This window comes from Ambystoma mexicanum, chromosome 12 (genome assembly GCF_040938575.1).
Source record: "Ambystoma mexicanum isolate Mex_15411 chromosome 12, UKY_AmexF1_1, whole genome shotgun sequence".
Classification (NCBI taxonomy): domain Eukaryota; kingdom Metazoa; phylum Chordata; class Amphibia; order Caudata; family Ambystomatidae; genus Ambystoma; species Ambystoma mexicanum.
The window spans coordinates 853,773,905-853,801,827 of NC_090936.1; the positions used below are offsets into that span (position 1 = coordinate 853,773,905).

General features: G+C 47.5%; 1 protein-coding gene across 4 annotated transcripts in view; it reads right to left on the minus strand.

Moving 5' to 3' along the window:
* The window catches only part of CEP290 (centrosomal protein 290), a 3,224,991-nt gene that overhangs the window by 1,701,459 nt on the left and 1,495,609 nt on the right, over positions 1-27,923 (minus strand). For all 4 annotated transcript variants that reach the window (XM_069629332.1, XM_069629331.1, XM_069629333.1 and 1 more), the window contains one exon: positions 14,772-14,923. In XM_069629332.1, coding sequence (XP_069485433.1) covers positions 14,772-14,923 — 152 coding nt within the window. The remainder of the gene's footprint in view (positions 1-14,771; positions 14,924-27,923) is intronic.

Sequence of the window (27,923 nt, forward strand, 5' to 3'; positions counted from 1 at the left end):
AGGTAACACATTGGGGTGTATCCAACCTACTGTTTTAATATCAATTTATTTTGCAGATTGCATAGCGCCCCTTCCTAAAAGCTCTTCTGAGCATGCAGTGGCTGGTTCCCGTGAGGTCCGTCCATAGCCTGGGGTAGTGATGGTACAATCCCTTGCCCAGGCTGGGTCAAGGGAAGTAGGGGTTTCAGAGGGACCTGTGAAAAAAGTTAATGAACAGAATTAAGGGACTGGTGCTGATAATGAGAATTCTTAAAGAGACTTGAGATGGTTGGCCCAAATTATGAAACCAAAGTTGGAATCCAGACGTTATAAAAGTAGACATTTGTTACAGATGGTACAGACATCATTCTGAGGCCCCAGGATGGTTCAAGTGTTTTAATTATTACTTTGTGGGCCCTAGGGCTGTCCCTCTCTCCCTGCTCTCCTGTGGAATCCCACCCTAAGCAAGGAGTCTATAACCCCAGGTTAGTTCTACCGAACAGCAAACCCTGCTGTCTATGAGCTTGTCGTACACTAAAGAGGTCTTCTTAATATACCGGCTATCTGAGTCTCAACTCTCTCAGGGACTTACTAGCTGTCGCTGCTCTATCCAAAAGGTCAGTATTCTAATGTTTGAGATTGTGCCTTGCATTTACTCTGTCAGGTGAGTTCCTAATGCCCACACTTATATCTTCCTTGCTACTCTCACCACTAGACCTTTCCTCTTACACCTCCATACCTCTGCTTCCCCTGTGAAGTTTCACCCCTCCTAGCGCTCACCTCCACCCTTTGCTGTTAACACTTTACCCATTCCAATTCATGTCTACTCCCCTTCTCGTTACTACTATTATCCCACTATCAATCTCCTCCAGCAACGAGTACTACACTCCTCCTCCCACGACTACTGCTGCAGTCCTCCTCCCCTGCTAGCATTACACTACGCTAGTAATACTCTTCCTCCTGCTAGTGCTACATTCCTCCTCCAACTACTACTACACTCTTCATCCCACTACCACCATATGCCTCCTTCCGCTATTACTACACCCTTCCCCCACCACCACACCCCTCCTCCCAATATCACTCTTTCTCCCTCTATTACCCTCTTCCCACTACACAGCCAAACTCCTTTCGCCATGTTGTCATACGCTTCACACACACTCCTTACAATAGCCACTCTATACAATCGACACTCAAACATGCCCACTCCCACTGCAGTATCCTTACACTCACAAAAACAATGCATTCACTTTTCAAATAATAGCCTTCACACTCCACCGCTTCCTCCCTCCTCCTCCTCCACCTCCTCCACCGCTTCCTCCCACCTCCTCCTCCTCCTCCTCCTCCTCCTCCTCCTCCCTCCTACTACGCTGAGCAGTGAGGGCCCCCAGTCTTTGTACCATCTCAAATGGTGTCCGCCCAACAATACCTTCCTGAGCACTGTGGCTACTCTCCCAGCAGGCCCCAGAGGAGATGCTTGTGGTCCCTCCATCTTGTTGTGAAAGATAGACCCCCTTACCCAGAAAACCGAAGCAAGGAATAGGAGATTTTGTTTCCTACAAAATTACATTTTTTTCAAACTTCTTTTAATTTCAAGAACAGAACATACCATGTCCAATCAATACAGGTAGTCTTGTTGATCTTAACAATATTTCGAGCACAACAGCATATCCTCCAATAACATACACAGGTATACAATCCTCCCTTCACCCACCCATTCCACAACCCCCCCCTCTTGTCCAACTGAACCCCTACACTTATCCCATCCTGAATGTCTCTGGTTTATGTCCAAAATTAAATATTAAACACAAAATGTTATTTTTTGTTGCATTTTTGCAGCACATTTGAGTTGAGTGCAAGGGAGTGCTAGCCCTGAAGGGGCTGCATCAGGTGGCAGACAGTGCTGGATGAGGGGTTTGCGGCCTCCTGGTATCGCTCCTAGTGGGGCGTGCCTCTGTACATGATTGTCTGGTACATACTGTTTACATAATGGGTATAATATGCAATTGTCCATGATAACTCTTTGTTTGATGTGTTTACTTTGATTTGCTAGTGAATGACAATTGTGTTCAATAAATGTGGCCCGGATATTTTCAAAGTTAGATGTGTGTGTGTGTGTGTGTGTGTGTGTGTCCTAATCCCTGTGCTGGCCATCTATAAAACCATGAGTGAGGCTTTTTTTAATAGCTTATAATGCGAACTGAATCCCTTCTAGGGGCACCACATTTTAACAGGTAAGGCATAGTGAAATAAAAAAAATATGCCCAGGATCACACATTTTGTTCAAGGGGTAAAGCCATAATTTGAGCCTAGCCTGAAATTTAGATACTTGATCACACATCTACCGGGCTCAAGTTGGTACAAATATGTGTTGAAGTTTGGCTTTGAATACCTAAAATAATACTAAATTGCATACAGATTACTTTAAGAATGCACAAGTCACATGATAAAATAACCTGACAATGTATTCATCATTGTAGTAACATGTTGATGAAAAGATTAAGGGGGGCATTTCGTTTTGAATCCTAAATTGCACAGATGGGAATTCTCCTGTTGGCACTTTTTTGCAAAAGGGGCCATTCATTCATTTTAATTGTTTCCACCAAGTACTGGAAAAGTAAAGAGTAAAAAACAGGTGAAAATTGCCTTTGCTCTTTACCACTACGTGTCTGGAAAAGTGTAAATCACTTCCACAATTAACGATTGTGGGAGACATCCACAATGGATTCCTTTGCACTCTGCCTGCTTTTTCCGGGTGTAAAGGTCAGGCAGGTCCCATAGGAATAGACTGGTTTTCCGCCAACGTAAAAATACATGCTGGTGGAATACCAATTGGATTTGCTGTTAAGTCTGATCTGCTCTCCAACTTCACCTGTCAAATCATACAAAATCCTGCATCTCATAAAAAGTGGAGCTACATACATTTAGCGCCACTTCTTCCACTCCACTTGACCTGGAAAATGATCCCCTATGACTGTAGCTTTATTTTCTCCATCCTGAATGGAAACCAACAAGCTCCGCATAGCAATTAATGAATGAGAACTACACTTAAATTGCTTCTTAAAACCCTATATATATTTTTTTTAAAGTGCCACAGCAATGGCCACTGCCTTTTTACCTTTTATCTCTAATCACTTCCTGTGGTAAATAATCTGCCTCTGAGACACGTTAAAAAGCTAAGATCTCACTTGTATGGCCTGATCAGGCCTGCTGTTTGTATTTGAGGGGAGAGAGTAGAGCAGGGGGGACATTGGCATTTGTCCCTTGTCCAAATGTTAAATCCACCTCTGATTGCACTCTTTAGGAACATTTTAAATACTGTTTAATAGTTATAAAAGATGTACACCTTTTATACTTTGCCCACAACATGTTTCAATTCCGGGACTGCCTAAACACCCAGCACCTAGGATTTACATCATACTTTCCAAACAAATCTCACAACACACATGACATATTTTGTTTGCATGCAAACTCTGTAAAGTTACTTAAACAGAATGAGGATATCACGTCAGTACTTATCAGTTTGAATCAAGAAACGTTCTGTCAGAGTAGACTCGGCTTCCAAACAAAGATGCATTCTATTTAGGTCGGAGCCCCACTGGTAAGTATGCATGAGAAGATCTGAAACTGGTCAATACTTGCCAACATAGCCTTATCGTTTTCAGGTAGGGCCTTGTTGGACCAGCTCAATGAGGTGCAGATTGATTCCCTAGGCATAGCAAACAAGGCACCCACATCTGGGCATATACACATTCACATAGGGAAACAAACAAAAGCTAACATGCATTGGCAAAGCCAACAGCTTGGGCTTTTGATTTGGCATGGATAGGCATTTGCCAGGCACTGCCATAAAGGTACCACCTGGCCATAAAATGGGAACAGCTGGAAAATGGTGCCAGTAACTGGGCATATGATGGCATTGCCTGGCAAATGTCTGGTAATACCTATATGCAAGCCAACACTGCTGGCTTTGTGATTGCTTAAGACAGGACTTCAGTGCAAGTCACAGAGGCATTGACAAATATGCTTATAAAAATTAACTGGCTGAAGACACACATTAAGAGAATTGTACTACACCAAGAGCTCATTTACAGTGGCAATTAAGTAATTAAACACTCAAAAGAATGCTTAGACATAACACTGGCAGGCCCGATACAATAGGTTTGGTGTTACTTTGTGCGGGGGCTTGCTCAAAGTGTTCTAGAAAGGTTAGGTTTTGGTGGTGAGGCATTGACATAGCCATGGCTAGTCGTTAGGTGGGTAAATGACCAGACACACCCATAGGATGTGTGTTTCTCCTCGCCTTTTATTGCCATCCTATCTGTGTTCCACAGCATGCGTTCTGGTTGTACCTAATAGGTAAAAAGTCTCTGAATCAATTAGAACCACTGTCATTGCTCTGCCCAGCCTTCCATACCACTGTTTGCATATCAGCCTTGGCCCCGTCACTAATGTCAGAAGCCCTTCCCAAACTGCTAGACCACAGGGCCTAACAATTCATATGGTTGCTTGTGTTCCAGAGCAAATGGAACACGGCCTACCAATTGAGAATGAACTGCACCTTTTGGTGGCAGCACCAAAATTAATGTGCTAATGGCTTGTCCCCTTTTGTAATCGCACAGACATATTACAGCATTATGGCATGGAATGTTGCGCTGAGCAACGGTAGTGATCATGTTTAAATCAAAGCTTTGCATTTATCACTTTTTGATTTTACTACACTCTCCCCTCCAGAATTATATTTTTGTTCCTACCAACCTTATCTTTTCACTTATACTAAAGTAGTTAATGCACCACAATATATACTTTGAATGTAATTTGTAAGGGCCCCCAGTCAATTGACGCACCTTCTGCAGAAATCTTTGCTCAAGCAACTTTATCATTTAGTGTTTGATATAGTTAACCATTTTATTAAGCATGATGTGAAAAACCACTATATTACCACAAATAATAAAGATATTTTAAAATGACAGAAACCAAAATTGTGATTTTAGGTTTGAGAAAATAGTTGTAGGCAGCCTGCTTGAATAAGTGTGCTACCTCACTTAGAGGTGTGAATAGTCCTCCATCTCCCTGGCCATTTGTACTTTTATGGCTGTGGGGCATAAATCATTGTCTAGGACAAGAAAACAAATCCTGGCCAGGCTTTCTGCAATTCAGCCTCTCAGAATGATGTCTCTGAGGTTGTTGCTGAATGTTTACAGTGACATCCACCCCCCACTCCCTCGGTTAGCAGTGGTGTAGAACATCACTGACATGGCCTACTTTCTAGGGGGGGGGGGCAAGAGGCTGGCTCTGGGAGGGCCTGGCACCCCCTGCTGGAGCCGGGCCTGCATCTTCCCATTCTGGTAGGTGAATGTGCAAAGAGAAGTCTTTAACAGTGGCTAAACCCCGCCCACTCCTTCCGTTTGTTTAGGCTGCAGAGCACCCACTGCGGACCTCGCCAGGCATTATTTCAGTATGCAGCTGGTGTTTGGTTCTCTGGGCTCAGGAAGATGGTTGTCAGGGGTCGGAGGGTCACAGATCCAATAACGTGTCCCTCGTGGTCTAGGTAATCCAAATAAATTATTTTGGTGCGCTGAGTCGAACCGCTCCATGTGCAGTGGCCGCGTAAGTCTTGCAGCTACACTCTTTCCCCTGCTGTGCATCTGGATTACCGGCGCAGGACGTCCACTACCCTCCTTCTTCAGGGGTTGTTAGCATTCACAGTTGTCTTTGTCTCAGTGGTTTTGGTGTGGGCGTGGCTCGCTCGTCGCGGTTCTTATTCAGTTGCTCGTCTGCTTCATAGTCTCTACAAAACATAGAAAGAGACTGACGAGTATCTGCGTGGGAACGCATGTTGTGGGATGCAGGCATCAGGGGAAGTGACAGAAACCAGGTTCCTAACAACTGCCATCAGAGCCAGGGCTGGCCCGGGATTACTGGGTGGCAGGTCTTTCCCCTCCCTCTATCGACAATGTCAGAGTACCTACCTTGTCACACATTGTAACAACAGATAAGAAAAGAGTGTACAACTAGAGGTTAGGAAATCAACTATACTATGAACAAGAGTTCACAGAGAAACCTGTTACATCCAGAAGCCAGGGGAGGGCTCTGGAATTATTAATAATATGGAAATAATAGAGTCGCGAAGTCAACTGTGAGTAACTAGGGAAGCAATCTATACTTGAAAGCATCTGATATATTTGTGTTTCTAGAAGATGGCTGATCTTTTTTGTTGTTGTAGCTTAAGCTTAGCCCTCAGGCTAAAGGAATGAAGAATAGACTTAAACTTTCTGTTGGCATCAGGTTTGAAGTTTGATTGCTAGAATATGGCATCCATGGAAGGACAGACACGTAAGAATAAATTCAAGACTTTTATGTTAAACGATTTGATCACACTAAGGTACAGGGAGTACCTAGATAACCACACTAAGTTATCTTATCCATGAGGGTTCCTTACTATTTCTTTAACATTTCCATAGTATGTATTGGCATTCATCCAAAGCAAAAAAGAAATGACTTACCTCTTGGCAATGTTCTTTCTGATGCATGTTCCTCTCACAGATTCTTCATCTATATTATAGTATTCGCAGCACTGCTGTTCTTCAGGAACTTCGCCCAACGCCTCTAACCGCTGCTCGCCGAACATGACGTTGGGCTCAGTATACATTGTGGCACCACAACTGTGATCTCAAGTTCCACCATTTACCCATAGCACTCCGACACTGAGGGACTGTTAAACCAATGGTGTACAAGTGAATCACCAAAGAGGGGCAGGTTGGGAGGGCGATGAGGAATCCATGGGAGGAACATCAATCAGAAAGAACATTGCTGGGAGGTAAGTAATTTATTCTTCTGATGAATTCCTTCCTCTCATGGATTGCTCATCTATCATAGTCTCCTATAACAGAACCTGGATCTGGAGGAGGGAGGAGAGCAAAGGACAGCACTTATTGATTGATTGATATTTTATTTCTATCGCGCTCGTACACAAGTGTTTCAGAGCGTGACAAGGCAAGGGAGGGGAACAGGGGAGACCAAAACAGCGATCTTACTAGGCCCAGTGACATTGAGAACGCACAAGTGCATGGGAGACGGGGGAGGGGAAAAGTGCATGGAAGGGGGGAGAGGTGGAAGGTGCGAAGCAGAGGAGAAACAGATAAATAACAATAAATAAATAATAAAAGCAACAAACAGTGGTAATGCAGCCAGCAATTTGCAAGTGCTAGGTTTAAGGCAGCAGACAGGGTAGGTCTGATAAGTGCAGGAAGAAAAAGGGGGGGCTGTATGGGTACAGATACAGACCCCAGTGCAAGGGGTGGCTCGGAGGCAGTGCGGGAGGGTGACAGGATGAGCAGGTACCTGGGCCCAAAAGACAGAGGGTGGCCAGGTGCACGGTGCCAAGAGAGAACAGATCAGAGGTGGAGAGGGGGAGCGAAGGCAGAAGAAAAGAGGAAGGTCTTGAGGTGCTTCCGGAACCGGAGCTGGTTCTCCTCAAGTTTTAGAGTGGCAGGGAGGCTGTTCCAGAGGGAGGCCCCAGCCGAAGACAGAGATCTACCCCCAGCTCGTTTCTTAGAAAAACGACTGACCCTGAGTGAGTTGGAGGTAGAGGAGCGAAGAGCTCGAGAGGGGAGGTATTTGCGGAGGGATAGCTGAAGGTATTTTGGACCCAGGCCCCAGAAAGCCTTGTGGACAATGCAGAGGGTTTTGAATTTAATCCTTGCATCCACTGGGAGCCAGTGAAGAGATTTCAGAGCTGGAGAGATACGATCCCAGGGCTTGAGGCCAAGGACAAGTCTCCCAGTCCTGTTCTGGATTAGTTGCAGAGGGCGGAGAGTAGAGGCAGGTAGATTTAGAAAGAGGCTGTTACAATAGTCCAAGCTAGAGAAAACCAGAGCTTGAGATACCATGAGCTTCTGGGGAGGGGGAGGAAAGGCAGAGTACCTCTGAGGAGGTGCAGTCGGAAATTTGACTTTTTAGAGACCTCAGAGATGTGGGCGGAGAAGGAAAGGGTGGAGTCAAAGATGACCCCGAGGTTCTTAGCCTCGGAGGTGGGGGTAGGAGGAGGGCCAATGGAGGCCGGCCAGAGAGTGAGGGGAAAGGATGGTGGAGGTGTGCCAATGAGGAGGATCTCCGTCTTGCTGGCATTCAGACAAAGATCATTGGCGGCACACCAATCGTGAATGGCAGTTAGGCAATCAGAGATGAGAGAGGGAGAGGAGGTGGCAGAGGGCAGCCTGAAAATGAGTTGAGTGTCATCAGCGTAGCACTGGAAATTTGAGCAGAAAATGGCAATGCAGTGGGCGAGATTTGCCAGGTATTGGTTGAAAAGCCAGGGCGAGAGGTTAGACCCCTGGGGAACACCATAGGTAGAGAGGAATATAGATGAAAGGAAGGACCCAATTTGGACCTGGGAGGGTCGATCTGAGAGGAAAGAGGCCAGCCAGGCCAAAGCCTGATCAGTGATACCTAGGTTTTCAAAGAGACGGTTGAGCAGGATGGTATGGTTGACCATGTCGAAGGCAGAAGAGAGATCGAGGAGGATGAGGACAGAGGGAATGTTAGAGTCAAGGTTGGCGAGCAGATCTTCACGGATGTTTAGGAGAGCAGTTTCCGTGCTCCTGACAGCTCTGAAGCCAGACTGGTGGTCATGGAGACAGCCAACAGAATTGGAATGAAGGTTAAGCTGAGAGATGGCCAACTTTTCCAGGAGTTTGCCAAGGAAGGGAGTAAAGGAAATTGGGCGATTGTTAGCTGGACAAGAAGGATCAGCTGTGGATTTCTTGAGAAGAGGATGCACAAAGGAGTGCTTCAGAGGGGAGGTGAAAGATCCAGAGGCAAAGGAGTGGTTGCAAAAATCAGCAAGGACCGGAGCGAGGGTGTCAATGTGGTCCTTGATGGTTTTAGAGGAACAGGGATGAACCTGTTTTGAAGAGGCTTTCATAGATCGGACTTGTCTAGCAACCTTGTCAGGGTTGAAAAGAGGAAAGGACGAGAAGGATGGTGGGAGGGTGGCTAAAGGAGGGTCAGCAAGCACAGGTGGAGAGAGAAGAGGAGGAGTGTGGGTGGAGAGGGTGCACAGGATGTCCTGGGATTTTTAAATGAAGTGAGAGGCAAGGGCATTGCAAAGAGCCTGGGAGGCACAAGGAGGGGTAGAGACTGCAGAAGGGTTGGCCAGCTCCTTGCAGATTTTAAAGAGTTCGGCCGTTTTCTTAGATGCCGCAGAGACACGAGCTTGAATGTGGACTCGCTTCTTGGTGAGGACAGACAGTCGGTATTGCCTTTGTAGCAGGCGACAGGCCAGTTTGTCAGAGGATGAACAGGAAGTCCTCCATTTCCTCTCAGCTGCCCTACACTTACGTTTAAGTGTAGCTAGGTCAGAGTCATACCAGGAATTGCACTTGGCTTTGGACTTCAAACAGATCTTCATGACAGGGGCAAGAACATCAAGCCTATCAGAAATTGAAGAGTAGAGCAGAGACAGGGCTGTATCAGGATGAGAGACAGCCAAAGGTGGAGGGGGGGGGGGGGGAGAGAAACTGGCGGCAGGAAAACTTAAGACAGGAAAACGCTGGAGGAATGCCCTGCCAAAGCTGTCATTCTGTCCTGAAAGTGAATCCAAGGGGCAATGCTTTGCAAACGTGTGCAGGAAAGCCCATTTTGCTGATTGGCAGATGTCCAAGACTGGGACTGCCAGGCACATCCTTTGCAAATAGATCATAGCATTCCGAGATGTAGAGAATTATCTACCTTGATAAGGTCTGTTTACCCACAGCTCTGCCAGCACCCTGACAGGGTCCGTTTAGTCACAGCCCTGCAAGTATGGGCACCAAGATAACCAACAGAAACCTGGTCGTATTTGTTAATATTCCTTGTCCTAGAGACGTAATAACGGAGAGCCCACACCGGGTCTAACTGAAGAAACCAGTACGCTGCCTTGGAAGGGTGAGGTAGAGAAAAAAACATTGGAAGATGGATCTTTTGAGTGAAGTGGCATTCTGAGACAACGTTTTGGAGGAAGGAAGGTCTCACTCTCAACATTACTTTCTCTTTGGAGAAAACCAAATAGGGAGGTTTAACAGATAATGCCTAGAGCTCACTCCCATCTTGCAGAAGTGATGGCAACCGTGAGAATCAACTTAAGGGGGAGTAATTTAAAAAAGAAAATGAATGCAAGGGCTCCAAAAGAACACCCATAAGGAATGTCAATGCTAAATTCATATCCCAAGCATGAACCACAAGCTGGTGTGGCAGAAACTGATTATACAATCCCTGTAAAAAGTGTTTAACAGAGGGAATTGTGTGGAAAGAGCCTTGCTCAGGGGTCCTTTTAAAGAGTCAGATAGCATACCCCTTCACTTCACTGATTTGATGGGCTGACTGCTGCAAGGACATCATAAAAACCAATGAATATGATATTGGACAGGTTTAAAGGGTCCAGATACCTTTCCTAGCTCCAAGCCAAGAGTGTATGCCTTCTGCAGGCATAAAGAGACTGAATGATGGGTCTCCAAGCTGAGAGAAGTACGTCACAGACATTGTCCAACAAGTCCACTCCCTCTATCTCAGTCTCCCAGCAGACAAGCATGACGGTTCAAGCGGCTGAAGTTCAGGTGGAGGACCCACCCCTCTGCCTGGGAGAGCAGATCCACTTTCTTCAGGGGGGGGGCAGGGGGGGGAGCATGGGAAAGCAAATGGACATATCCAGCAACTCTGAATGCCACGTTCTCTGAGCCAAGTCATGAGCGATCAACGTGGTCCCAAAAAGGTGCAATCTCCTGAGAACCAGTGGAATGACAGGGATTGGCGGAAACACATACCGTAGGTTGAACGTAGAGTCAAATGTCAACGTGTCCCTCAAAGCACCCCGCTGACAAAATTCCCTGGAGCACAACTCACAGTTGACACTGGAAGTGAAGAGGTCTGCTTGAGGAGTACCTACGCAGGAGTAGACCTCCTCCAGACCTTCCTGGCAGAGCTCCCACAAATGGGAGACCAAAGCCTGCCTGCCTGCCCAAGGCATCTGCCATCACATGATCTGATCCAGCAATATAAACCACCACAGACACGTTGCTCTCCAGAACCACAGATGCATTGCTTCTGCGCATAGCGGCAAGGAACCCACATCACCACGTTTGTTGAGGTAGTGCATGGCTACTGTATTGCCCATCAGGACCAGTACCAATTTCCCCATTGAATGCAATCTGGGCCAGCCTGGTCGCCCTCAGTTCCAGCAAGTTGAAGGGAGACCAGACTGCTTGCCCTAAGATTTGATAGGTGAGCACCCCATCCTTTCAAGGACGCATAAGTGACCACCATTACTTGAGGCTATGGGTTCAACAGGTTCTTGCAGGGACCACCACATACATCTTGTAAAACTGCTTGAGAACTGCAACCGGTCTGTCACGTGCCCATGAAATTGAGACCATTGGCAACAGAAGAGCCACTGAAGCAACCTCATGCGCAGTCTGGCCTCCGGAATCACCAGAATGCAGGAGGCCATGAGAATCAAAAAGTGCAGGAAGGCTGACGCTGGCACTTGTTCTTGGGGATGTAGGACTTGTACTATCCAGGAAATGTTCGACCCGCAATTCTCGGGCTGAAAGGTTCTACCCAGACGAGTGTCCAAGACTGCCCCATTGAACCGGAAAGACTGGTAACGGCTAAATCTGAGACTTTTTTGAAGTTCTGGGAAAAGCACAAGCTGTGCAACACACTGTAGGTGTGGAACAAATGTGTCATAACATGCTCTGGGCAGCAAGCTCTGACAAGCCAGTCGTCCAGTTAAGGAAAGAGTTTAATGCTTTCCCTCCTGAGGCGAGCAACCACCAGGGCCAGCAGTTTGGTGAACACCATGGGTGCAGAAGATAGACTAAACAGCAGGACTTTGAACTGGTAATGGTATTGGCCCACAACTGATCTCGGGTACTTCCTGTGGTAGATGTGAACTGTGATGAATCCAATTAAGTCATCACCGATTGCCCGGCGGTCACTTCCTCCCATGTGGCCAGGGGACGGCAGCCGCTACCTAATCCTGACCCTGGGGATGGCTAAATGACAGAGGATCACATGGGAGGAGACAACCACCAGGGAGATGTCATGGTTTCATTGAATGAGACATGGTATCCCCCATCGGCCCATGGAAAAGATCCCCTGATACTCAATACCCTAATAACCTATTGCCATGCATCTGTCCCCCCTTTAGGGAAAATAGAGAAAACGTTTCCCAACCATTTAGGCTGAACATCCATCCCTGGTCTGAAAAGTAAAAGCTCCAAGAAAACCTTTTTCAGTTCTAATTTCCCTTCATATAGAACTGTTTTTTCATATGGAAACATTGAGAGAGACTTTCCAAGTTCTATGCATCACTTGACTTTAATCCCACAACCACCTTAGTACTAGGACGGGGTGGATGAAGGAAATGATGCAGAGCAGACGGAGCCTCAAGCTCAATGAGCATCCTAGTTGTTTTGAGAAAGCACCGGTGCAGGCAACATTTAGAAATGGAGAGCAAACTAATGTCAGAGGCTGCTGTTTAGGAGAAGACGTTGCATCTCCCTCAGAGGCATGAGCCGGTGTGGCATATGCAATTTTATCTAGAATATTAAGAAGGAAGCTTACCTTAGTCATTGGGCGATCATTCGCAGGATCGTCTGGGCCAAATGTGGGCTTTTTAATAATGGGTGTAATGCATGTGTCCTTCAATAACTCTGGAATGACACCAGTAGAAAAGGTCTAATTTATGATTGAGGTAATTGCATTAGCCAAGCACAGGGAACATTCCTTAAGGATTTTTCCATGGCAGATGTCACTTAGACAATTGGTGCTTTTAACCCCTGCATGATTTCTCCAACTGCAATGACTGTAACAGGCCGAACATAAAGTGTTCTAATTTGATAATGGAAGCAGTGTGAAAATGGATTTGAGGAACGTAGAAATCAGATTCTAAACTTATCAAACATGAAAGAAAATTTGAAAAAGAAACAAAGATGAGGCATAACCCACTTGAGACACTTTATCTGTCATCTAGCAATACACATGTACTTGTACTACAAGATTACAAGCAGTCGTAGGGTGGAGGAGAACGTTTCTCTTAGATGGAGTGAGGAAGGTCATGTGTTCTGCTTAGATGAGACGTAAAAAGAGGACATAGATCAATCATCAGCCAGACACATCTTGTTCAAGTGCTGTACATTTTATTTTATAGTTTTGTTGCAAAATAAAAAGAATACGGTTGATAAGATGTTCCTCTGGTTGAGCCCCTATTTCAACAGTATCTTTTGCCGTTCAAGGAAAACCAACCAAACGACAGTTCCTCTTACTATTATTCAGTCACGTACTACAGAGAAAATATCTGCATTCCAAAAAAGGAGGTCTCCCCTTTTAGCAAACCACTGGGGAGATTTGCCACTTACAGTATGGAAGGACTTAAGCGTTCCCTTGCACTTCTCACCATCAACTCCTCGATGGGATCTGGTTCCACAGGATGCACAATTGCAATGCCAAAATCTGGATACCTACTAGAATGCGGATAGATGTCACCAAGCACAGCTCCCTAGGTTTCTGAACTTTTGGGGCTCGATAGCTGGGGTCTTGGGGGAATAGGCAGGACCACTATCTCTGGCCTAGCGGTCTTCTGAATACCAACCACTTTCCATATCTGGCTGTCCCCACTCTATGGGGCCCTTCCTCTCTCTGCCACCTTCTCATTGCCTTGCACCTATACCACCTCCTCTTCAAAGGGGCCAACCAGACGTGTAGTGTGTCTGGGGTGTCTTCCTTCTCTGATTTGGTCTGCCCAGGCTGTACTTCCTCTCCTTACCATTCTCGAATAGTCCTACTACTCCCTTCTCTGTCAGTTCATCCTCTTGTGGATCTCTTTCCATTCTATCTCGCCACTGTCTTAAGTCGAAACAATCCCTTCTCTTTCAGAACATCCATCCCTCCTCCTGATCTGCTCCTGTAGCCTTTCTTTCTGCAGTACCCTTTCTCCATGTAGCTTTATCACCTCTTGCTGATCTCTCACCACCGCCTCCTCCTCATCCAGCTGTTTTACCACCTTGTCTTCTTCCTTCTCTCCTTCATGCCACTTTCCTTCTCCACTCTTAGTCCCCGCCTCCAGCGACCGATAAATCAACGTCCTATTCACCTTTCTTTTCATCTCTGGCACGCTCTCTCCAGAGGCTCGCACCACTCCGTCAAACTTAGCAATTTTTATAGGGGTCTAGCCCTCCCTTCTTCAATCGCTAACATGTATGTTCCATAATTGTTTGTTATCTTGGTTTGGCAGATTTGTACTTGCGTAGTGATGCATTGAATTTAATTATGTATATTATTTCACAAATAAAACTTTTCTTGGTTGTGACAGTTTTAAGAAATTCGTAGGAAACAGACAAAGCATGGTTTTTCTCTTTAGTTATCATGAAACATCTTTGGGCAAAGTGCACTTACACTCCCTTTGCACCATATCCCCAATTGTCTCCTGTTGGAATAAGTTACCTTAATGGCAAGGCAGGCAGGCAGGTATTCCAGTATGCACGCTGGACAGCAAGGATAACAGGACACCAAAGTAGACAGTTTTTAATGTGAGTGGAGTAGAGGGGCAGGTCTGCAGACAGGAAAGGGTAAAAGGGTATTTTTGAACGCTTCAAAAAGTATACTGGCCAAGTTTGTTCAATTGCAGAAATTAGTCGAACAATGTGACCCGCTACGGAGTTGCTTTTAGGAGTTGATTGCATGTTAATGTGTCAGAGGTAAATGGCTCAATCCTATCATTGTGGTGAGTCATCAAATTGGGTTTATTGGGTACTTACTTAGATGATTCAATCTTTAGCTCTGCTACACTCTTCTCCAGTTCCATGATTCTCCTTCGATCAGCATCACTCACAGCCTTACACACACTGTTGGAAAGATCATCTCTCAAACTCTGTTCTACCTTCTGTGCCTCAAGGTTGATTTTCGTTAGCTGCGAAATAAAATAAATTAATTTCATGTTTAATAATTGATATTCTGAGAAAACATTTTAAGAATATGCAAGTAGCCATTATTGAAACAACATAATTTAATAAGACACAACCATTCCAGTAAACAAAAGTCCAACTGTTAAATTAATCTATCAACAGCTCAAGACAACCAGGTCAGCTCAGTACTCGAAGACTTTCAGTCTCATTCCTATCATGCAGTGAAGTTCTGTGCATAATCAGCTTGCATAAATGATCTCCACAACCTTATATTTCATGCCTCAAGACATTGTTTCCACATAGTTGCAGCTCTCGGTGTTAATAGAGAAACCGTTCATACTGCTATACATGGGTGTTCTTAGTCCTACAGACTGGGCTGATTTTCATAGATGTTGCAAGTTGCTCAAAGATTGCCCAAACTTGGTGCAATCTGTCATAATGAGTGAAGGGCTGACAGCTGCTATCAGGAAGTTTTCTTCAAACTCTGCATTTGCTTTGGATTGTTGTCACCGTGCAAGCACACAAATAAGGCTTGGACTGTTCCACAATTAGTTTTTGTGCTGGAAAATAACTGCTGCATTATCAGCTGTTGCACTGCTGTAGGTGCAGATTGAATACATGTCCATTCGGTCTCGATACCTTTTCTTTGACACTGTTGAAACCAAGGCTTTGCACAAGAATCCATTACGTCAACTTAATTTGTACGAGGTTGATTTCAAAGAATGCCAGGGACAAACAGGTCCTTCATATTTTCTATCTGGCCTATTGGGCAGTGGTGAACAAATGGTGGTGTCAGGATGAAAAGAGCAACTGATAGAAAAAGGCAGAAGGTAATGGATCAATTCATAATTTTATTTTGTTTAAATTTGAATAAAAATTATTCATGAACATTTTTAATTAATTCATTTTTTATAATAAAAAAAACACATCCTAAATATCAAGCATTCATACATTCATTCAGCTAATAAAGGTCCTAAAACATTTAGTTCAAGTTATTTTACAAAATTTAAGAAAATGTAATATTTTGATAATATATCTATGATATTTTGTCTGGAGTGAACAACTATTATCAAAATAATGGAATTGAATTTACATTTTCTTAAATTTTGTAAAATAACTTGAACTAAATGTTTTAGGACCTTTATTAGCTGAATGAATGTATGAATGCTTGATATTTAGGATGCGTTTTTTATTATAAAAAATGAATTAATTAAAAATGTTCATGAATAATTTGTATTCAAATTTAAACAAAATAAAATTATGAATTGACCCATTACCGTCTGCCTTTTTCTATCAGTTGCTCTCTTGATCCTGACACCACCATTTGTTCTTCTATATTGCTCTGCCTCAAGGTGTCGGAGATTTTGTGAGGTTCCCACCATTTTGTTGATCTATTGGGCAGTGGTGGCATATAAGCAGACGCCTTCATAAAATATTAGCAATATTGCAACCTCTCTCAGATGTTAGGAATGATAATATACCTTTGGGGAATGGTTCCCCCCCCACCACCGTGTAAGACCGTTTCTTCATCTTAGAGAGTTTGTAAAATTATGTATAAATCAGCTGAAACTAAGCCAGTTGAATTGCAAAATGGCATGCCAAATAGAGGATTATATCTTGACTTTTGCTGCAATATATTTGCCCCTCTCACCCCTGATGCTATTCATCCAAACAGTACTTACCCAGAATAACCTTTCTCATCAGAAATAACCCACCAAATCCTCCAACTCTGAAGGAACAGGAATAAATGACCACAGAACAGATTGTCAAGCTGTATCTCTCTCCAGCGCCGGGTACCTGTTTTGTGGGTTTTCGTCTTCTTCTTTCTGGCTTCAAGGCTGAGTTTGTAGAAGCAAAACAGAGTGTAGTGCAGGGGGCCGAGACCACACCGTTCCCCGGAAGTGGTAAATGGGGACCAGCGGAACTTGTCTTCCTACACAACGGGTAAGCCTCTCAGTAGTTAACAGGGTGCAGGGCCAGTGCAAGTAGGGTAACGGAGGCGATGATGGAACGTCCATGATCTGGTGAGGTAGGCAAAAATCAGAACCAGGCAGTCGACAGACGAGGCAGCAGGAAGGAGACCAGGCAGCCAAACAGAAAAAAGGGCAGGACTGGAGATAGAATGGAAAACAACATACTAGCAGGAAAGCGCTGGAGACAGAAGGATCAACCTGCAAGGGACAGGGCTGTAGACAGGAGGTCAATAGGGAAAGAAAGAGACGGCAGGAAACCAAGGACTAGAGGGGAACCCCTGGCAGTGTGGGAGACACAAACAACTATTAATAGCATTAAGACACGGGATACAAGAGGAGGAAGGAGCCTTATAACCGAACGTCGCCCTCAGAACAAAGCCCTAACCCCGTGGTGGCTTTGTTGTCATGGGAGTGGGGAAGGCAGGCATATTGCGCATCTTCCCGCAAAAAGATGACAGCAAGATGTGGGTGCCCATGCTGGGCGTTGCTCGCCGTGCAACTCTACCCGACCCCTGCCTAAAGACGCTACATTGGTTGTGACAGTCCATTTGCGGCCTCCTACACTATCGCGAGTAGAGTTGTCAGCCTCTGCTGATCCCAGATGAGGAGATTTGGGGGTGTGTGGGGTGTTTGCGTGCGATTCTTCCTGTGTCAAACTGATTGGAGGAAAACTGTCAATCACTTGCAGAGTGGGAAAAAAGGGAGCATCACCTCTTGCTGCCATCAATACCAAGGCACCCATAAGTGCTGCATTTAAGCAGGGGGTGTCACGACTGTGCCACTTGTACGTAAATATACAAAGATGTCGCCCTCAGTAGTGTGCCCCCGCAGTTACTTTGGGGGTGCAAAAAATACTGACTCCCATTACTGCATCCAAGCAGAGCAGGGGTTGTGGGGGTGTCCCCCGCTCTCCATGGCCACAGTAACAAGAGTCAGGGGTGTCCCCACTTACCATTGTGGTAAGCAGGCTACAAGTAAAAAAAAAAAAATAAGCACCCTGCAGTGTCCGCTCTGACGTAAGTGGGAGGTGGGAAGAACCGACATCCCAGAGATAGCGCGGAGTCTCGGCGGCGTACACAGAAGTGTGCCGCCGTATAGGTAAGTTGGGTGGGGGGGTCAGGTAAGGGAATGTGGGCCGGAAAACATGGAAAAAGTGATCTATTTGATCACTGCGCCGTAATTGGCGTCGACATTTTCGTCGGCGCAGTGATCACATAGAGTCACTTGAACAGCAGCAGCTGCCCATTGTATATTACCTGGGGCTTGGGAGGCGTGGCTTGGTGCTCATGGAGTGAGGACGCGGAACTTTCGAGCTCCGGCCAAGCCCCGTAGTCTGATCCTGAATTAGGTGTCTCAAGTTTGCTGGGCTGCCCTTCCGACAACCTAACCGAAGCTGAGGCGAAGACCCGTGCTCCGCAGCTGTTCTCGACGAAAATCGGAGTTCGGGAGCCCCGATACGGCGCTTTTGCCCGGCTCCCCCTCCTCTCCGAGCGGCACATCCAAAATGGCGGCCTCGATGCCCGAGAGAGCCTGAACCTCCTCTCCCCGGGACCAGTCAGGCATTCACACTCCCTGCCGCTCGAGCGAAACCAACGAAGAGGTGGGACCAGCCGAACTGTGTGGCGCTGCCCAACAGAACATCACTGGGGGGCCCAGGACCCTCCCGGCAAGACTCTCTATCCACGGCGGACGGCGCACGGAGCTGCTCCCGCCGAACCCGAGGCCCGCCCGCTGGGACCCTTCCGGATGGTAGCGGGGGAAGTTGTGGGGACCCCCTGAACTGGTACATAGGGCCTCCTGGCACTCGAGGCCCACTGCAACAACACGCGGGGGACCGCGCTCCGGAACCAGCATCGAAGACACCGAAGACGCCCCCTGGCTTAGCCCGACGCCCCATCCTGACGAACATAACCAGGGCCTACCCGCCCCCCACGAGTCGGCCCTCGTCTCCGAACAACAAAGCGGGTCGATCCGCAGGCGGATTAACCTGCTGAGGCCCCACCCCCGGGGAGCAGGCTGGGGAGAGCCACACGACCGGACACTTACAACAGGCAAAGGGGACCAAAGACTCTGTAATGTCTACCTCAAGGGGCAAGGCCAAGAATGCCACTATGGATCCTTTCGTCACCCCGAAACCCCACCCGGGCGCCCAGTCCACGCCTAAAAGTACAGCTCCGCAGACCAGCCCAGAGGAACGCGACAAGGACAACCAGGTACTCGAGGCGATTGCTGCCCTAAGGACATTTATTGACACGAAAATTGGTGAGGTGAAGGCTGACATCCAACTCATAAGACAAGATGCCCGCAATCTGACGGAACGTGTCACCAACATGGAAACCATCCAGAAGGACATCGCCGAGGACACACAAGACCTCAAGGCTGAGATGGCGGACCTTCGGAGGAAGGTGAGCTACTTGGAGGCAAGATCGGAGGAGGCAGAGGGCCGCGCTAGGCGTAACAATATTAGGATACTGGGTATTCCCGAAGGAGCCGAGACCACAGACCCGACGGCCTACATAGAATCCCTAATACAGCAGGAAATTGGGGCGGAAAAACTCTCCCAGGGCTTCGCCATCGAAAGGGCCCACAGATCGCTCCAGAAGAAACCCCCCCCGGGCTCCTTTCCTCGCCCCATCATAGCGAAAGTCCTCAATTTCCGGGACCGCGAGGTGATCCTAAAGTTTTCGAGAGAGGGTGGAGAGATAGAGCGGGATAATTCGAAAGTCACCATTTACCCCGATTACACGCAGTCAGTACAGCGAGCAAGGAACTCTTTTGTCCCAATCAAAGCTAGATTGAGAAAACTAAATCTAAAATATATGCTGTTGTATCCCTCCAGACTGAAAGTGATTCATAAGGGGAGAGCGATATTTTTGGAAACTCCAGCCGCCGCCATGTGGCTGGAACATAATAACCTGGCGGACGCCCCCCCTGAACCCACCCACGAGAACTGAATCGAAAGCACAAGGGGCGACGGACCGACACCTGGACACCACTGCCCTTGACCCAGCACTGTACACCATCACAAGAGTATACATCACTACCGAGGAAACTACATTGAGGACATCAAGCGACTACGGGGCCCACCCGGCCTCCCGCTCATGGGCGCGCAGCACACACCCACGCAAGACCAGTGCTGGCTAGCTGCCGGCACAAACCTACTCGTGCTGGAAACCCGGACGGGGACAGACAGCACGAGAGCCCCCGAGCACTGCCCCCCCTTGGCAGTAGCTGGGTGCACCAGTTATGGTTATTTTTGTTCAGTTTTTGTTATGACTGCACTCCTCATGAAGACTGTCCCCCAATTTATGCAGGATCAAAGGCCGGAAACTGGAGCCCACCACCCCACGCAAGCAAATCGAAGCATGACACCTAGCAGTGGATGCCCAGCCCAGAAAATGGGCGGAGAGCCTCTCCCATCCATGATTAAAACCAAGCAATGGCAACACGCTTCCGAATAATTACATGGAACGTCAGAGGGATGGGATCCTACCTGCGGAGAAATCGAATACACTCCTACTTGAAGAGGAAGAAGATATCGTTTGCCCTCTTGCAGGAAACGCACCTCACATCCGACACCGCGAACAAAATGGCAGACTACTGGGGCGGCCAGGGCAGCGGCTCCTCTTACTCGAAGTACGCACGCGGCGTATACACGTGGGTGAGCCCTGACACACCCTTTCACCAGATGGGGATGGAGACGGACGAAGAGGGCAGGTATGTGATGATCTGGGGCATGCTTGAAAACTCCTGGCTATGCATAGTCAACTCATACTTCCCGCAACATGGCATACCCTCCCACCTCAGGCAAATATGCGCCAAAATTGCACCCCACAGGGAGGACGCCCTCTTGTGGGGGGGAGACTTTAACTGCGTGATGAACGAAGACACAGACAGATCTTTAACGCTGCGTACCCCCAACGGCCCTGCCTCTCGCGCTCTCCGCACTGCGGTCGCGGACTTGTTCCTGGTTGACGCCTGGCGAGACCTGCATCCTATCGACAGGGCCTACTCATTCTACTCAGCCCCCCACGATTTACACACCAGGATAGACCACCTTTTCGTCGATAACGCACTGATACCGCTGGTTGCGTCGGCGAACTACCTGGGAAGATCGATCTCGGACCATTCTCCTCTCCTGATACAGCTTCACCTGAGAGGCCCGCGGCCCCCTATCCCAATGTGGCGCATGCCAACTGAAACCTTAACGGACCCTGCATTCAAGGAAACCCTAAGAGAGAAACTAGACGAGTACGTACAGATCAACAAAGGATCGGTCCAGAAGTTGGAGCACATTCTGGGAAGCCATGAAGGTGGTAACGAGGGGTGAGATAATAGCTGAGGCCGGTGGCATCAGGAGGCAACTGAGGAAGAAGCTGGAGGACAAGGAGGATGGGATCAGGCAACTGGAAGATGCTTCGCCTCCGACCGCTGCCAGGGAAGCCAAACTGAAGGACATCAGGGAAGAATGCAGGACAGCCTGGGAGAGGCTGTCCAAGTTCGACTTCTCCACACGGACCCTGAGGGCACACAAGGAAGCGGACAAGCCCGGCAGGATACTTGCCTGGTTATGTAAGAGGGAGAACCCAAGGCAGGCCCTTAAAGAGATCAAAGACGAGGGAGGTACAACACAGAGGACGCAACTAGCAATAAATGAAGTCTTCTCAAGCTATTACGCCAGACTCTACGCCCACAACGAGAGAATCCCTGAGGAAGACATAAGAGACACCCTGGACGAAATCGGACTACCCAAGCTGAGCCAAGAACACCGCGCCAGGCTGGAGGAGGCTATCACATTAGAAGACATATCAGAAGCGATCAGGTCCCTCTCCACCCGCAAGACACCCGGGACGGACGGCCTCACTCCAGAATTCTATAAGGCTTACGAGGAGACCCTAACCCCGATATTACATGAAGTCTATTCGGAGGCTTATGAGACTGGAACCTTGCCGAGCAGTATGAGAGAGACTCTCATAATACCAATGCTCAAGCCGGGCAAACCACCTGACGAGTGCGACTCGTACCGCCCCCTGGCTATGCTGAATTATGATGGCAAAATCCTCACGACTATACTAGCCAAGAGGCTCTCTAGGGTGATAGGGTCCCTAATTGATGAAGACCAGAACGGCTTCGTGCCAGGACGCAACACCACCGCCAACCTGAGGAGGCTCCAACATGTTGTGGCACAAACAGCAGAGAGCAAGGAGGACCTAGCGGTACTCTCGCTCGACGCTGTAAAAGCTTTCGATTCGATATATTGGGAATGGCTGATCCTGACCCTGAGAGAGTTTGGCCTAGGGGAACACTTCATCCGATGGGTCGAGATACTCTATAATAACCCGGTGGCCCGGGTGAAGACTGGTGGCATGGTATCAAGCGCATGGCCCATCCAAAGAGGAACCAGGCAAGGGTGCCCTCTATCGCCGATGTTGTACATCCTGGGCCTGGAACCAGTGGCAATCTATTTCAGGAAGCAATTGTTCGACTCTGGTATCAGCATTGGCGGAACATACAACATCATTTCCTTATATGCTGACGATGTCCTTCTATACCTCAGGAACCCCCGAGAAACTGCTCCCACAGCACTGGACGTCCTCGATAATTTCGCCAAATACTCGGGGATAAAATTTAGTAGACAGAAATCATGCTTCTTCCCCCTTGCGGGACTCAGAGGACTGGACCCAGAGGAACTACCCGGAATGGGGATCCAGTGGCAGCCGGAGGCCTTCCGCTACTTGGGCTTAACCATTATGCACACGCCAGCCTCCACCCACGAGCGCAACACCGAAGCAGCAATGTGCGGGGTTCGAAGGTCCATTAAATTCTGGTCAAAGCTCCCCCTCTCAATGATGGGTAGAGCTGCAATCTCCAAAATGATTATACTCCCAAGATTCCTCTACTATTTCACCAACATCACTCACTACATCCCCCCGCCTTTCTTCAGGAAACTGGAATCTCTGGTCAGGGACTTTCTTTGGGGTCAGTCCAGACACAGGCTCGCCCTGAACATCCTCACGCTCCCCCACACCGAGGGCGGCATCCAACTACCCGACTTCCAGAGATACTATCTCGCATCACAACTAACACACGTAACAAAGTGGCTCTCAAATGAACCCTCCGCTGAGACTGGCCTCCTTCGCCAACTGACCGGGCCTACGCACCCTAAGGAGATAATATGGGGTTCGCAGGTGGGCCCTCCTGACCCGCCCATGATAGTAACCTTGGGGAGGCGGGTCTGGAACAGGGTTAGAACACTACTAGGCCTCCATCACCCGTACATGCCCGAAATCCCCATGCTGACAGACGTGTGCAGGACCCCCATCGACCTTCCAGTAATGAGGAACTGGGAGACTTGTGGCCTCTACACATGGGGAGACATGTTTGACGAAGGAGCCTTTAGGGACTTTGATTCGCTGCAACTAAAGGATGGACTCTCTTCGGGACAATTCTTATTTTACCAGAGGGTGAGGCACGTAGCCAAGACCAAATGGAACACATGGCCTGAGGAACCAGAGACCCACCCCCTTGTTCAGGAGATGTATAACTTGAGCGACGGCTGGAAGCCGACATCGAGGCTCTACGCCCAGATAAACGACCGAATTAACCCCAGAAGAGCGCGCCTGAAAGAGAAGTGGGAGACCGACTTGGGGATTGAAATCACAGAGGAGGAATGGGCAAGAGCCCTGTTGTACCCGAAGGAGGTGTCACGGAACGCCAGGTTCAGGATGATCCAGCTGAACGTCCTCTACAGGACCTACATGACCCCGCACAGGATAGCCACCTTCAACAACAAAATCCACTCGACATGCCCATGGTGCTCCTCCGAACAAGCTGACTTGATCCACATGTTCTGGGCTTGCCCCAGGTCCCAGAAGCTCTGGCTTGCTGCCGAGCGGACCTGCAGGAGAGCTGGACTGGAGAGGTACGAATGGACACCTAAGGAGTGTCTCCTGGGCACCCACCCGAGACTTGGCAAAATCAAACATCTAGTGAAGCTCATGGACATGGCATCCATTCTTGTGAAAAGAACAATAGCGATGGCTTGGAAATCGCCCGCAGGCCCCAGATACGGCCCTTGGATCAGGGAAATGGAAAGATGGACCATGGCCGAAACCAGGGCCTGGGAGGAGGGAAACAACAGAGGCGGGGATGATGTGAGCTCAACACTGGAGTCCTGGAAAGCCCTCATGGGTGACATGATCTTCTCGACCGACTTCAAACCCCCCTGAACAGCCCAACAGGACACAAATTCCAGGTAAAATACCACGATCAGACTGATGAGCCCGAGTGCGTTCCAAGTGCCGTGCCTTGAAACGGCCATGAAGAGGGGTGGCCCCGGCCCTGGGCCAAACACGCAGAATAAAAACCACGTCACGATTCCATGGGAGTGCACAGTCAAAGTTGTTATTACTGTTAATTTTGTTTGTTAGTTTGTTGTTATTTGTTGTTCTCTTGGCAGACACGACACATGGTCAATAATATAAAGCACACTTCGTGCTCTACTGCTATGTATATGATTGCAAATGCCAATGAAAACACTTAAAAAAAAAAAAATTACCTGGGGCTTGCAGTCTGTGGTCCCAATTGATTATGCACTTTACCCAGTCACATTTCTGACTTGACCTTCCATTTGCAAGGTATTAAAACTTCAATTTTACAATACACAAACTACATGCCCCATAATGAAACTTTCGGACGTCCAGGACACTTGGCTATTTCTCTGTACAATTCTAAACTACAGCCCCCATTAACAGCTCAGGTGATTACTGCTTTCACTTACCCCACGTCCATAGAGGGAGGAGGCCTATTACCTTCAGGTGTGGTGCTCTAGGTGCGGCTAATGAGCCTGCTTCAACCATGGGTGCGTTAGTACTTATGCAGCGACCTGCCGGTGCACTTTGTTCTTACATGGAGTTCGTATCCTGGCCCTCTTGCTTTGCACCTTGGTTGTTTTCTGTGTCCTGTTGCTGCCGTTTCCAGAACCTGCTACAGCTCCAATGCCCTGTGCTCCATTGTTAGGGAAAATTATCTGTTAAGGCTAATTTCCCAAACCTAGTGAGTACCCCAGCAGTTTGCTGGATTTTTGGGGTTTATTTTTTTTCTCCTGCTAAGAGTGAGACTCTTTTTCTCCCACTCTTAGACATGATTTGAGATATCCTTTGAATTTGTAATGTGTTTCATAGGCTATGGGGTATTTTACTCCATAGGGTTTCATGTGGTTTTTGGTAAGTGTGTTACACAGCACCCTCAGTGCAGTAACACAGGGGTGTCATAGTGACCCCCAAACATAGACTCCATACCCTGGGACTGACTACTGCCTCCCAGGGCATGTAAAGTCAACATTGACTTTACTAGTCTTAAATTGGGAACAGAACCAGTACAAACCATCATATTGTGGAAGTACTGGTAGGGGTAATTAGATTGCCCCAGGGTCTGTTTTTCGAGGGGGCACTGTGCAGTCCCCCTCCTCGAGTTTCTGGCCGGTGGCAGTGGTTACCACGCAAAATATTCCTTAAGAATATTTACTATGGGATTTTCCCATTCATTTTAAACGCACCACTTTTTGGTGCAATGTTAAAGATAGCGCCGGGCTATTTATTTAATATTTATTCCCCGGTTGGGTCTTTTCACCAGGACTCGGTTTTAAAATGGCGTTTGTGTTCACCTCTGTGTCTCCAACCCAAGTCGAGCCCTTTGTTCCACTTTTTGGCGGGCTTCTACACAGAAGCCTCCAAAAGTGGTGCCACTCTGTCTGGGTCTACAGGATGTGTGGGAGGGGGGGTTTAGGCACCCTGGACTGAGTTACCTCGGCAACTCAAGTTGCACTCTTGTGTGATTGGCCCAGTGGTGAGCCGCCCGGCTGACCACTTAGCATGTTTGAGTGACAGCTAGGACTGATGAATGGGGGTTTTCTGCATAAAAGCAGGGCTTTGGGGACTGGAACTTCAGACGTCGCCACAGGACCAAAGAATCCGAAGAGGGAGAAGCTGAGCCGACCTGCAACGACGACACCACTGGTGGAGCCCTGCTGAACCGACTCACCACTTCTTCCAGCGACAGAAGAGATCTTCATCCCGAAGAGTCTTCTTTCTTTAACTGGTGGGGATAACCAGTTTGCCCGCCTTTTCGCCTTCCCAGATCATCTCGTGGCCACCTTGCCTGTGCCAAGCACCCCAGCAACCGGGATACCACGTTTTTCCACTACCGCGAATAAAAGGGTAGTACCTTTTTACCGGAGAACTCAGCGGCTGGTTTCTTCCCTGGCAGTGCAACGACCTTCAGCTTTCCTCCACGTCGAGCTCTTCTCTTCTTCTGGACGACGCCGCGACTTGCATCCACTGCCAGGAACAACTGCCCCGCTGGAGGATTCTCTCCACTTTCAATGTACTGTGTCCGCCTGGCCTCCCTCGCAACGGTCTGTGTGGGGCGTCTCGTAAATCCTCAACTTACTACTTGGGTTGGCTGTAGGCTGGCTAACTGAACTTTTCTGAGCTGAACTGATTCCTTTTTAAACTCTCTGCAAGACTTTCTAAACCTTTTAAACTGTGTAATCTTGGGCGTATTGGTGTTCTACTCTCTCCAAGAGGGAGCCTGGCCTCTGAACTTTTTGCTCACAAGTAGACTTTGACTTTCCTGCCTTGCTGAGTGCTTCTAAAGTATTGTGTTGTGTGCTGTTTCTAATTTCTGCCTTTTCTCTCCCTTTTTCTTAACGTATTGGAGTGCCATCTTTAGTTAAGCGCTCACCTCTGTCTGGAAATAAGTGGTGTTAACTAAGACTTGTCTAATAAGGAATACGGGATGTATATATATTAATAGTGACTGTTTGTTTGTTTGTTTTATTTATAAAGCGCTCCGGACCCGGGAGTAAATGGGCGCTGGTACAAGTTACAAAGCACAATACATGGTAGATAACAGTAATGCTATTAGTACAAATTATATACAGGGAGTACAGGCCATGGCCAAATAAGACATAACTGGTACATGTACAATATATACAGGTAGTGACTATGTCTAGCATACTAATTGACTTTGTGCCAATAGCCACCCAATGGCAAGTTTCCTGAAGGACTGGAAGGAACTGGCCGACTTAATGTTTAGAGGCAGGGAGTTCCAACGTTGGGAGGCGAGGACAGTGAAGCTAGAGCCTCCGGCTCTTTTAGAGCTATATCTGGGCACCATGGGACATAGGGTGTTGGAAGATCTAGTAATTCTGTTGGACTGCTTCCAGGCGAATTTATTGGTGAGATTGGGGGGGGCTAAGTGGTTGAGAGCTTTGTATGTGAGGCAGAGAGTTTTGAGGTAAATTTTTTGTTGGATGGTAAGCCATTTACATGTGATTCTAGTGTTAGAGATATGCTCTCGCCTAGGAATATTTAGTGCTGCTCGTAGCGCGTTATTTTGGATGACTTGGAGTTTACTAGTTATAGCTTGGTTAGCACCTAGGTAGAGGCTGTTGCAATAGTCTAGCTTGGACTGTATGAGGGCTCTCGCTAAAGTAAGGCAGCTGCGATCTGACTTTTAAGATCAACAAGGGCAGTTTCTGTTCCATGCTGAGGTCGAAAGCCAGATTGACGCAGTCCCAGTAATTGGTTAGATTCTAGGTAATTCTGGATTTGTAAATAGGCAACTCTGTCCAGAATTTTTAGCAGGAAGGGAACAGTAGTGATGGGCCTGTAATTAGTAAGAATGGCTGGGTCCAGGGTCTGTTTTTTTAGAAGAGGGAGGACCCATGACTGTTTCAAATTGTTAGGTACTGAGTTAGTAGAGAATGATACGTTTATAAGTTTAGAAATAAATGGGGAGAGGTCTATGGCAGCATCTTCTAGTGCAGTTACCTTTTTGAAGGTGAAGCCACAGTTAGTATTGGATGTAGTAGGTGAACTGAGGCTGGGTAGGTTGCTGTTGGAGAGTTGTAGTCTTTTACTTTCAATTTTCGTTTGCAGGCCAGTAATTTTATTAGCAAGGGCGTTTTGGATGCTGGTGCACCATGATTGATCCTTCACGGACATGTCCATAGGTGGATTTGGGTTTT